The sequence below is a fragment of the Vigna unguiculata genome, chromosome 2 (assembly GCF_004118075.2).
Source record: "Vigna unguiculata cultivar IT97K-499-35 chromosome 2, ASM411807v1, whole genome shotgun sequence".
NCBI classification, from domain to species: Eukaryota; Viridiplantae; Streptophyta; class Magnoliopsida; order Fabales; family Fabaceae; genus Vigna; species Vigna unguiculata.
The window spans coordinates 25,908,131-25,920,488 of NC_040280.1; the positions used below are offsets into that span (position 1 = coordinate 25,908,131).

At 33.4% G+C, this 12,358-nt stretch overlaps 1 protein-coding gene across 2 annotated transcripts; it reads left to right on the forward strand.

Annotated features, from left to right (window-relative positions):
* LOC114174239 (mediator of RNA polymerase II transcription subunit 34) lies at positions 1–11,206 on the forward strand. Of its 2 annotated transcripts, XM_028059036.1 has the most exons (20): positions 1–223; positions 415–635; positions 1,149–1,295; positions 1,418–1,630; positions 2,013–2,117; positions 2,225–2,329; positions 2,468–2,590; positions 5,053–5,141; positions 5,594–5,630; positions 5,723–5,756; positions 6,364–6,416; positions 6,714–6,791; positions 7,087–7,152; positions 7,767–7,833; positions 7,916–7,969; positions 8,143–8,250; positions 8,649–8,713; positions 9,586–9,664; positions 10,117–10,337; positions 10,701–11,206. In XM_028059036.1, exons 1-20 carry the CDS (start codon positions 160–162, stop codon positions 10,878–10,880), a joined length of 2,109 nt encoding a protein of 702 aa, XP_027914837.1. In that variant the 5' UTR covers positions 1–159; the 3' UTR covers positions 10,881–11,206. The 2 variants fall into 2 exon arrangements, with proteins under 2 accessions (XP_027914837.1, XP_027914838.1); XM_028059037.1 differs by lacking the exon at positions 8,143–8,250.
* The last annotated feature ends 1,152 nt before the right edge of the window (positions 11,207–12,358 follow it).

Genomic DNA, 12,358 nt, shown 5'->3' on the forward strand with positions numbered 1-12,358 from the left:
AAAAACTAATTTAGAGAGTTGCAGCACATACTTCTTGCATAGGCGAATTCTGCCCCGCAAAGTATCGTAACCATCAGAGTTCAAACGAGGCAGTTGGTGTAGACCGTCGCTTTTAGGGTTGTCTTGCGTTGCTCTCTCTCACACTGAAACTGTTCCGTGATGGAGAGCAACGAGATTCTGGAGGAGCTTCTCAACATCGAGGTCGAGATTCAAGATGTTCAAGGTGCTTCTTCCCCAATCCTTTTAATATCACAATGTTAATGCCACGAACTACTCGCCTAAATTTGTCGCTATACTTGTCACAACAATGCAAACAGAACGGTTGCGCTTCATCCCGACGATCATGTTCACCAGATTGTGCAGGCGAATTTGGTATCGTTTTTAATTTAAAAATACTATGATTTCTCTTTGCAGAACAAATAAGGGCGTTGATTGAGAGACAAGAGAATTTGTATGAGAGGAAATCGGAGCTGAGTGCTATTCTAGAAGCGTGTAAGGAATCTGGTAACGAGGCCGGTAATGTGGCTTCAAGCGCCGTGGAAGATTGGAGTGGTACATTTGAATGGGATTCTGAAGCAAATGATGTTAGGTTGAATGTTTTTGGCATTTCGTCTTACCGTGCAAATCAAAGAGAGGTAACTGAGAATAAAACATTTAAAAAATAAATAATTGAAAGGGGTAAAAAAACAAATGTCTTACTTTGGCTCCTTTGAAGAAACCTGTTCACTTTTTTGTTCTGAACTGAACTGAAGTTGAGTATCGAGATTGTACATTTTTCATTTCCTTTATTGTATCACACTCCCGTGGTTTATTGAGATTGCGCACAACTCCTTATTTTCTTTTAAGCAGTGTCCCTATACACAATGTACGGTCTAATGCTCTTTTAAACGATTAAGAAGGTTAATGTGTGTTTAACTCTTATTTTAAAGTGCTTTGTTAATGTTGCTCTCAATTTTTAGACACTATTTGCTTTCTATAAGTTGGGCAGTGTATTCCTTTTGTTTTCCCGTGCTATTATGAGGATATCGACGATCAAACAATCAAAATCTTAGTTTGTGGATTTTTTTTTTTTTTTTTTTTTTTGTATATATACATAGGGATTTTGGCTTTTGTGTAAAATTTTGTTAACCTAGTAGTGTCGATGACAGATAATTAATGCCATTATGAGTGGAAGAGACGTTCTGGTTATTATGGCTGCAGGTGGTGGCAAGAGTCTCTGCTACCAGCTTCCTGCTGTTCTTCGTGAAGGAATTGCTCTAGTTGTCAGTCCTTTGCTTTCCTTAATTCAAGATCAGGTGCATTTCATTATGTTAAAATCCTGAACGAATTTTTGGCAAATGATATTTTCTTTTTTAAAAAAAATTTAAAAGGTTGTTTTGTTCCTCTTTTATTCCTCTGGGTGGGGCGATTGCTTCAGGTAATGGGTTTGACTGCACTGGGCATTCCTGCTTATATGTTGACTTCAACAAATAAGGGAGATGAGAAGTTCATATACAAGGCTTTGGAGAAGGGAGAGGGGGACCTCAAAGTATTGTACGTCACCCCAGAAAAGATATCAAAAAGCAAGAGGTTTATGTCAAAACTTGAAAAATGCCATCATGCCGGTCGTCTCTCTCTAATTTCAATTGATGTGAGTTCATAGTAGATGCTGTATAGGCTTGTTTTGAATTATGTTTGTCAAATTCATCTTGTTTATGAATGTCAATCGTTTTTGACTTGTTGATTTTAAGAATGGGTGCAGAAGTGTTCTGGGAATATTTTTTTATTTTGCTTCATTTTCTGGTTTATTAGCCTGTTTTGACTAAATACAACTGGGCATCAATTCATTGTAGATTGTGAAATTGTGATTATCAACGACAAGGACAAAGTTATCTGGAATTTTGGATTGTTAGTCACTCATCTTTTGTATTTGTTTTGAGGTTTAGAAGACCCTGATAGGACTTTTCATGCTGAAATATAACAATGTTGCATTCGTTGTATCCCAATAAAATTCTGGTTGGTTTGCATTTCAGGAAGCACATTGCTGTAGTCAGTGGGGCCATGACTTTCGACCTGACTACAAGAGCCTCGGTATTCTCAAGACACAGTTCCCTAATGTTCCTATGGTTGCTTTGACTGTAAGCTTTTATCTCAAGTTTATATTATGCATTACAAGTAAAATTATTAGACTTGGATATGCTTTCTTACTTAATTTTGATTTATATCAATGACATTTATTTGTCAGGCAACTGCTACTCAGAGGGTGCAAAATGATCTTACAGAGATGTTGCATATTCCTAGATGTGTCAAATTTGTTAGCACAGTCAATAGACCAAATTTGTTTTATATGGTATATTTGTAGCTAATATCCGTTTACAGATTTTTTAAACTTTTTATACGAGTGCCCTTTCCAGCCGTTCCCCAAGCAAGTTAATAAACTCTTCACTTTAATGTGAAGTTTAATGGAATTTCATATTTTAAACTGCAGGTAAAGGAAAAGTCATCAGTTGGGAGGGTAGTCATTGATGAAATTGCACAATTCATTCAAGAATCTTATCCAAATAATGAATCAGGGATTGTTTATTGCTTCTCTAGGAAGGAATGTGAACAGGTATGCTTGATTACGACTTTCTTCTAACAATTAGGCATACATATTTTGAATGTCAAATATTGCCCTCAAGGAAGCACAATGACACAAGTCTATAGTATCTCTTAACCCTTAAATTTGCTTTGGGTTGGCATCGTGTTTTCACTTTTCAGCTTCTTTCAGGGGTTCTACCCGGCAGTTTTGTAACATCAACATAATTAATCTTAGAATTGTGGTGATAAAATCAAACAACAAATGTACTATATTGTTTGAGAATTACAGAAGTTTCCTTCCATAAGGATATACAACGAACCATTCACTTGACCACATCAAAACGAGCTTTTATAATAGAATACAAGTATTCTCACAAATCTGTAATGTTATACTTAGAGACTTCATTAATAAGCTTTTATGATAGGGACCTAAGTGAGAATTCGGGACACATAGAGACTAAATTATATTTTGGCTTAATCACTCGAATCATACCCATTTTGGTTCGAAAATTTCAAAATGGTACCCGCTTTAAACTTTGTCTCAATTTAGTACCCAATTTTGATTATTGCATCAATGTAGTACCCGCCGTTAAGTCTTCACAAACGGCGTTAACTACCTTGCCACGTGTCAGCCTCTGGATTTTTTAATTTTTTTTTTAATTTTTTTAATTTTTTTTTTAAATTTTTAACTTTTTTTTTTGAATTTTTTTTGAAATTTTTTTTTTGCCACGTGTCAAATCCTTGATGTGACACGTGGCAAGGTACCTTGCAAGTGTAATTGTCTTCATTTCAACTTAGTCCCCACATGTGTCTATTTGTTTCAATTTAGTACCCATATATGTTTATTTGTTTCAATTTAGTACCCAATTTATTTGTTTCAATTTTGTCTGAATCTCTATTTTACAAAATAGAGAAATATTGTGTCTCCCTTAAGTCTAAATTTATAATTTATATAAATGTTATATTTATATTTGTTACTAAAAATGACTTACAAATATGTTATTCATGACTTTTACCATTAACTTTAATATAAATTTCAATACTTAATTTTATAACTCATTTTTAGTAACAAGTATCAATATAACATTTATATAAATAATAAATTTTGTCTTAAAAGAGATACAATATTTCTCCATATAAAAATAAAATATTTGAATAAAATTGAAACAAATAAATTGGGTACTAAATTGAAACAAATAAACATATATGGGTACTAAATTGAAACAAATAGACATATATGGGGACTAAGTTGAAAGAAAGACAATGACACTTGCAAGGTACCTTGCCACGTGTCACATCAAGGATTTGACACGTGGCAAAAAAAATTTTTTCAAAAAAAATTCAAAAAAAAAAATTAAAAATTAAAAAAAAATTTTTAAAAAAATTAAAAAAAATTAAAAAAATTAAAAAATCCAGAGGCTGACACGTGGCAAGGTAGTTAACGCCGTTTGTGAAGACTTAACGGCGGGTACTACATTGATGCAATAATCAAAATTGGGTACTAAATTGAGGCAAAGTTCAAAGCGGGTACCATTTTGAAATTTTCGAACAAAAATAGGTATGATTCGAGTAATTAAACCTTATATTTTTAACCATTATTCATTTTTAATACTGTAAAATTGTTTTTTTTTTCCTGAAGTTTTGTAAATATATTTAGTTATCATGGCTTAATTTTATAGTTTATTTTAGTATTATTTCCTCTTTTTTTTTTCTTTTTCTGTATCATATTATTATTATTATTTTATTTCTTATGATTTTTTTTTTCATATTTGCAATTCTAATTTGTGTTATATGTCTTGCAATTATTGAATATATACATAATAATAAAACTATAAAATATTATTTGTATTGGCAGACTATGTTTATTATCAATATATAATTTTGTTATTGAAAATGGCTTTTCAATGTAGTGTAATTATTAATGGTCATTCCAAAATTCTCCTGCTTTCCTTATAGATATTGAACAAATTGTTTGGACATTCCAGTGTTCAAAGAATTTGCTCACAAACTGCCGAGGATTTAATGTGCTCATTTTATTCACTTGCAACTAGAGTGGCTGCAGAATTTTTGCAGTATGAAATTTGCAGCCTTACGGTGTCTTTAGTTGTGATGAAGTTTGCATCTTTATGGATCAGTTACAGAAATTGTTATGATAATTGTAATTATCTTGGGGGTGTATAGTAGTCTCCCCCAACCCCCACTGAATGAAAAATGTAAGGAAATATAGCCCAAGATGGAAATACCAAGAGCTATGTTGGGAACTTACCTTTGCTAACTGTGTGCCTTTTATTAAATTGGGAGAATTTGTATCCAAAAAATTGTTTCATTGCATCCTATCTTCTGCTTCCAATGCAAAAATACCTGCAGCATGATCTAGAATTCGGATACAGCGTCTGCTCTATTTTCTTCAAATGTCAATATATTTGTTGTCCTTGTATGCACCTTGTGAGGAAGAATATTTACTCACCCCTTTTCTTGTCAAGACTATTTTAGGTTGCGAAGGAGTTGAGGGAGAGAAGAATTTCAGCTGATTATTATCATGCAGATATGGATGTAAATGCTCGGGAAAAAGTTCATATGCGGTAAAGTAATCTGCAGAATGTTGTCATTTTTACGTATTAATTCTAATTTTCTTCAAAGATAACTCATTTTCTTTTAAGTGTTAGTGTTGAATACGCACTGAATGCTAAAACCTCAGTTGCCAGGGTTTTAGGAACTAAATGAATACACTTGCCTCGATTCAGTATCGTCTGTGACTTGTTAGCACCGTCTTGTGCATTAATCTATGAATACTTTTTTTAGACGACCTTGGCTGAATTTGAGTGTAGGTTTCAATCGCGTCTTGGGCCCTGTTAAATAGTACGAAAGAGTTTCAGAGACAGCATATGGCTTTTCTATTTATTATATCTCATAAAATTTGAGACCCTGCCTGGTTTTTGCACATCATTCATATTTGTAAATATATAATAGTTTGTAAATGATATGATGCTGGAACTAGCAAATGAGTTAGTTAATGGAGACTTTTATCACACAGGTGGAGCAATAATAAGCTGCAGGTCATAGTTGGCACAGTATGTATCATTACGACTATTTCTATGAGAGGTTTACACATGCTTTTGTTGCCTCTAGCCTTTACAACAATGGATTTTTTTATTTATTTCAGGTAGCTTTTGGTATGGGAATCAACAAACCAGATGGTTAGTATGCAAAACATTCCTCAGCTATATAATTGATGTGTTTATGCCATCCATCAATAACATTTTATGCAATTGTTTTCTATATGAAAAGATAAATGCAATGCAGCTGTTTATTTCACACGTTCACCATTAAAACAGGATAGACTCAGATTCAGTGTCATACTATTGTAATATTTTCGAAGGTTTTAATGCAGATTTGGACACTATCACTGGTTTAATTGTTTTTTTTTTTCATTGTTAATGTGCATTTGCATTTCACTTATTTGCATTGTGAACGTATTGTTTGACCAGGGTTCTTTCTATGACAGTGAAAATTAATGTTTTTTTTTTCTTCCTTGGAGGGGTGTTATTGATGTGATGATTTGTAAATGAGGCCTCCTTTGATCAGAATTCTACTAGAGTCTTAGAGATATCTATATCTGGATTCTTTACATGATTTAATTGTTTCAAACTGATGCTTGCATTGGTGGATAGTGGAGTTCATTTTGTAGCACAGAGAAGCTTGCTTATGAGTATTTTTGCTAGTGACATCCCCAGTGGGTGCACATTCTATTTGCTTTACCTTGACTGAAGCTGATAACATTTAACACTAGACATTTTTATGTAGTCAGGTTTGTCATCCATCATAGTTTGAGTAAATCAATGGAAACATACTACCAGGTTTTGCCCTGATCCTAATAAGATTTTCTTCTGTTAGATAACCTTTCTATTTTCTCTAGAAGCTTAATTTGTTGGGCGAGGAATGGTTTTTATCCAAATAATATCGCACGCAAAAGTCTTTGGGCTTGAAGCATCGATAAAGACTGTGCTTCCAAAGCCTTTTGCTAAAAATCAATTTGCTGAAGATGAATGGGGGTTGCAACGAGGCTTTAATACAAAGGACTATTGATCCTAAATTCTTAAGCAGACAGGTGAAAGAAAGCCCAGAAATGGTTCTTATGTAACTCTTTTTTACAGGAAAGTGGACGAGCTGGTCGAGATGGACTTCCTTCCGAATGCCTACTTTACTTTAGACCTGGTGATGTTCCACGGCAGGTGAAACTTTGCTACACTCTTGACTATAAATTTGTGCATATTTCTGTCCATTTATCTTTTTCTGCAAAAAACTAGAGCTTGCCGGAGATACGACCTTTACATCTTGAGCTCAAACAATTTGCATTGGATATCTGAGGTCTATTTTTGGCACCAATTTCATTTAAGAACATAAGTATGAGATAAACAGTTATGTGACATAAAAATGTAATCAATCTATTTAAAGTTTTGAACTGATCTATATGTTGCATATAAATTGCTGGGTTATGTGAACAAATGTCATACCAATTTTTCTCAGAGTTCAATGGTCTTCTATGAAAATTCGGGGCTACAGAATCTCTATGACATAGTACGATATTGTCAGGTAATTTCTTCTACAATATCAAGTTTTATTAAGTAGTTGATCTCTTCTCAGTTGTTTGAAGTTTTAAAGTTAGAATAGTGATTTCTTTCTCCTTCCTCTTCTTGTTTAGGTGGGGTTTCTTAATTGTTTAGGCTTATTGGTTCCCTAGCCAATCTGTTGAAGTGTGAATATAGGAAACAAGGTTGTTAAAGTGTGAATATATACGTGCTGCTTTAGTCCTTTCTGTATGCTGGATTGAGTGCCTTTCTTTCTCCTTTTCATTTGTCTGATTATGGAAAATGATTATGCCCATTAAGTCATTGAATTATTAAAATTTAAATTGAAAGAATATCTACAAATAAAGAAGTGGTGTGTAATTGTGTTATCCATTTTTAGGGTTTTCTTTAGGACCCTTGTCTTAGGGATTTTATCTTCGGGAAGTTATGAGCTCCTTTAATTAATCAGGATTAGGAGTAGTATATGTACTATAAATAGACTTATCTGGTTTGTATTTTGTATAATGTCACAATACATAAGAATGTTGTTTAAGGTTATGTTTTCCTCTCTTTTCATCCTTATCTACCAAAACTCTTTACTTACAACACTAATTGTAATTTTCATTCCCTTTAATGCAGTCCAAAAGACAATGCCGACGAAGTGCCTTTTTCCGACATTTTGCTGAGCCACTTCAAGAGTGCAATGGTATCTTTTATTCTTGTCATTTACTTTTCTTTTGTTCTCTTTCCTGATGTTGCAGGCTTTATATATATACTCGATGTTACAGAGATGTGTGACATCTGTGCATGGTCAAGAGAGGTGAAAGAAGTGGATCTCTCTGGTTCGTTGCTCTGACTTTTAGTTCAATTTTTACCTTCTACACTTCATGTACCATATATTTTGTATCAAACTGATTGATTTCCTTTTTTTTTTCTTCCTTTTGATATCTCAACTTTTTCCTACTTTCATCCTCCCATTTTATTTAGACAACCTTAACATATGGATACTTTACAGATTATGCAAAACTGATGGTTTCGTTGTTGCAAAATATGCATGCAAATGATCAGAGGTCAACAATGTTGCAATTAGTTGATAAAATGAAAATAAAACAGAAGGAACTAGGTTGGTTCGTTCTTTATTCTTTTTATAATTTATACTTGTCTGGCTAGAGTATTTGCTATGAAATACTAAGACCTTTGGGCCTAATCAGTCCTTCCCTCTGTTCTTGTGTTGCCACTTAACATGGTTTAACAGTAAGGTTGGAGGAGTAACCCATGGCTCAAAAGTTAACCAAATCGTTGTGTGTAGAGACAAAATAAATAAATAAGAACACAACATCCAAGCTGCTGGATGTGTGTTAACTGCTCTCGTAAACTTCATTGAAAATAAAGAAAACTCTCCTCCTTTCCTTCATAATTCATGAAAATTGCAATATTTATCATGTATCAATCTTAATTTGTTTCTCCAATGTAATTTATCACAAAAAATGAATCTCATATCCTCCTATATTAATTGTCCAGGTTCTGAATTGAAGCGAGAGGAAATTGAGCAGCTCATCTTACACCTTTTATTGGGGCGGTTTTTGGTAATACGTTGTTCCTTCATCACTGAAAGTTATACAAATTTCTTGTTCTTAAAATTAGCTGTGCATACTGTAGACAAGGCAAGACAACCTCATTACATTTAGAGTAAAAATGGAAGAGCAAACACTGTAGAGTATTAGCATATATGATGAATCTGATTGAGTTTTATGATTTATTCTTTCATCTACTTTTGAGGCTAAACTATATGATTGATATCGATGTCCTTTTGTTTGGCTAAAATTTTGTATCGTTATCAATGTCCATTTGTTAGTTTGTTGTTCTGTTACAGTACTAATAGAACAGATCTGTGAAATCGTTGTGGGTGATAAACTTATTGTCTATACGACACAAAAATAACCCACTTTCTTTGCAAAATTTGAAAAGCACCAGTCTTAACTTTCTGTACTGTACTGCTGTGAAACTGCACATATTTTTCCATGATTTGCGCTGAACAGCTAGAGTAATCTTCATTTCAATTAGTGCCTTACATAAAGTGCGATTCTTTGAAGCATGGATTTATCTAAGCCCTAAAACACTCAACTGTGACCCGGATGAGTCCATTCAAGTCAAAGACAATTAAAAATTCTTGAGAATCGCCTCATAGAGTTAGGGAGTTAGTGAACAAAGAGTTTCTGTTTTTCGTTAACATCTACAGACATGTAACCAGTTTCACAATCACAGTATCATGATTATGCTAACCCTTAATTTACTTAAAAAGAAAAAAAAAACTGTGTAGAAAAAGTAAGGGGGATATATTCCATTATAATCTTACTTTGGATTGCATTAACTGTCAGCTCTAATTTTGAAGTTCCAAGCTTTCACATTGATCTATCAGAATAGCGGGTGATTTAGAATAAACCTTTTCTTCATGTAGAAAGAAGAATTTCAGCATACAGCTTATGCCACAAATGCCTACATTGCCGTGGGGCCGTTGGCCAAGCAAATACTACAAGGTACTCGTGATTTCCTATCAAAGATGCTAATCTATATATAATAAAGCCAATATATCATAGAAAAGCCTATTAAAGTCTTTTATTACATCTGTGCTTTGTTATTTCTTTTATTCAACTGTGAAATTCGTTAATGATAGACTGTTTCTTTCAACGAACTCGGTTGATTTTTCTAATTTAAGGCCAAGCTTGCACCAATTTGCGTCGCGAACTAAACACATCTGATTCTTCATCCAAAGTGCTGGTGTGTGTGTCTGCATTCGATTTTCCAAGTGTCATCGTCACATGTTGATTACCTAATTGTTATCTATTTGGTTATTATTTAAGCTGCCCATGGTGCTATTACACCATAGAGTGGAAAATATAAGATTTTCCATGTTTCTTTTGTTGGCACTATTTGTTGCACGGTGTCCAGATGTACTTACCTCCGCCCGATTGTCATTGTATATGTGCAGGAAAGAAAACTGTGACGCTTGAGATTTACACTGAACAGAGAACTAATGCGGGTGGTGTAAGATCAGTGAAGCGCCGCAGCCTTGGGTCCTCTGGTTTGGAGCTAAAGCTTGATGAGCTGAGAAAAGAACTGTCCTACGCTGGAGGAATACTCCCACACTCAGTCTTATCCATGGAACAAATCAGCTTATTAAGTTCCCAAAAACCGAATTCACTGGAACAGGCAAGTTTTAAGTATGTTTGGATATGTAGTGTTGAGTGGATTAAAATGAAACGGCGAATAGCAAAAAGGTGTAAAATGGAAAACTATGAAACAAATATACTATTTCATTATTTGAATATTTTTGTAATTGAAAGGAAAAAATTGATGGTTCCATACTTCCATCCTATACCCCATCTGAAGCATAGAGAAGAAACAGGAAAGTGTATGCATGACATTAAGTTCCTCTCCATTTCATTATATTTTTAACAATCCAAATAATGTAACTCAATTTCACTTCATTCCGTTATTCTATCAGTGCTCATCCACACCATATGAAATAGATGTTATCCAGATCAGAGTTATGATATCTGTTTGTGTGTGCAGTTGGAGAAGGTAATTGGAAAATTGAAGACAGAAATGTACGGAAATAGAATACTTGAGCAAATTCAAAAGTATTCGGATTCCAAGCCCACTGATAAACAAGAAACTGATGGTAGAGCAGCAAAGAGGTCAAAGACCAAGAAAAATCTTGTGCTCATTGATAGTAGTGAAGATGAAGAATGATAACTGGTAAATATTTGTGTTCCCTCGGCAATTTTTGTTTTAGTTATTAAGTTATGGCACAGTTGAGGAAAAAGAAGTTATTCAATTACAAACTGAGCTTCTGGCGCATCCAAATGATGAAATGGAATCTTTATGACCAGTGCCACAGGGTTTTGATTGTTCCTATCATTAAAAACAGTTGATAGTATCGAAATTACAGTAGAGACCGTACCCTGTAGATATTTAAACGGAAAATGATATTTAAACAGAAAAGTTGGTACTCTGTAATTTAATTAATTATTACCCTGATTTTATTTCTCTCTGTTTTCAAATGTCATTTTAAATAACGTCTGTACTGAGTATTTTGTGATTCCGAGATGGTTAATTAGAAAAAGAACCGGAGTCTACCTCGTGATTTAATTTATACAAATTAAACAAGTTTTAAATATGTTGATTTATTCTGTAAATGTTGCATTTAAAATTTATTTTCAAATGGGTGTTTACGTTTGTGATGAATTATGATGTGTTTCTAAAACGTAAATATTAGCACAAATATTATGATATTATGCTAGTATTTTCACGGGGGATATAGTTTACTCGTACATTACTATTTATGAACAAATATGTTGTTCATTCAGCTATGATTAGACATCTGATAAAAAAGATACCATTAAACCAAACTTACGGTATAAGTCTCTACAACCAGTGAGAAGACTAAAAATTTAATCTAATAAACTTAGGGTTCATAGTTTCAATAAATTAAAATATAAAATATAAAATGAAACATGTATAGTTTTATGAAGGTATAATTACTTATTTAGTTTTTTAATTTTTGGTTTAGTTTTGTTCTGGTTAAAAAAAAGTGTAAAAGACCAAAAAAAAAGAGAAGTATTTTAACCTTAGCTAATGATTCAGTTAGGTCAAAATAATTTCAAGCAACACTCTTATTTATAAGCAAGTTGGGTACAATTTTTGTAGATATACATAATCAAATATTCTCAAATAATTTAATCAAAAGATAATTAGTAAATAACAAGAATAATATCTCTTAATTTGGTTTATATTCATCAAATGTAAATGGAATTTTTCTCCAAGATTCTTCTTTATATTCTTGAATATTCTCCTTTCAATCTTAGCTTCGTATAGTGAGGTCGGTCCTAGGGTGACATCCTCGTAAATCTTGAATCATCAACCAGCTACCCTTAGTGGCGTCAGTCCTAGGGAGACATCCTTCTGGATTCTTGCAATGACCTCTACTCTATGGAGACATCCTTCTGAATTCTTGCAATGACCTCGGTTCTATGGAGACATCCTTCTGAATTCTTGCAATGACCTCAGCTCTGTAGAGACATCCTTCTGGATTCTTGCAATGACCTTGACTCTGTGGAAACATGTTTTTAGATTCTTGCAATGACCTCAACTCTATGGAGACGTGTTTTCTAACTTGAATTTTCATCTGATTCCTTGGCCTATTTAATATCTTGGTTTATTAGAGATCT

What these genes read in the sequence shown, in the direction of transcription:
- LOC114174239 (XM_028059036.1), top strand. Translation starts at nt 160, where the DNA reads ATGGAGAGCAACGAGATTCTGGAGGAGCTTCTCAACATCGAGGTCGAG. An exon ending in GGGAATCAACAAACCAGATG is followed by an intron (nt 5,757 to 6,363) that starts GTTAGTATGCAA and finishes ATTTTTATGTAG; the next exon opens with TCAGGTTTGTCATCCATCAT. An exon ending in GAAAGAAGTGGATCTCTCTG is followed by an intron (nt 7,970 to 8,142) that starts GTTCGTTGCTCT and finishes GATACTTTACAG; the next exon opens with ATTATGCAAAACTGATGGTT.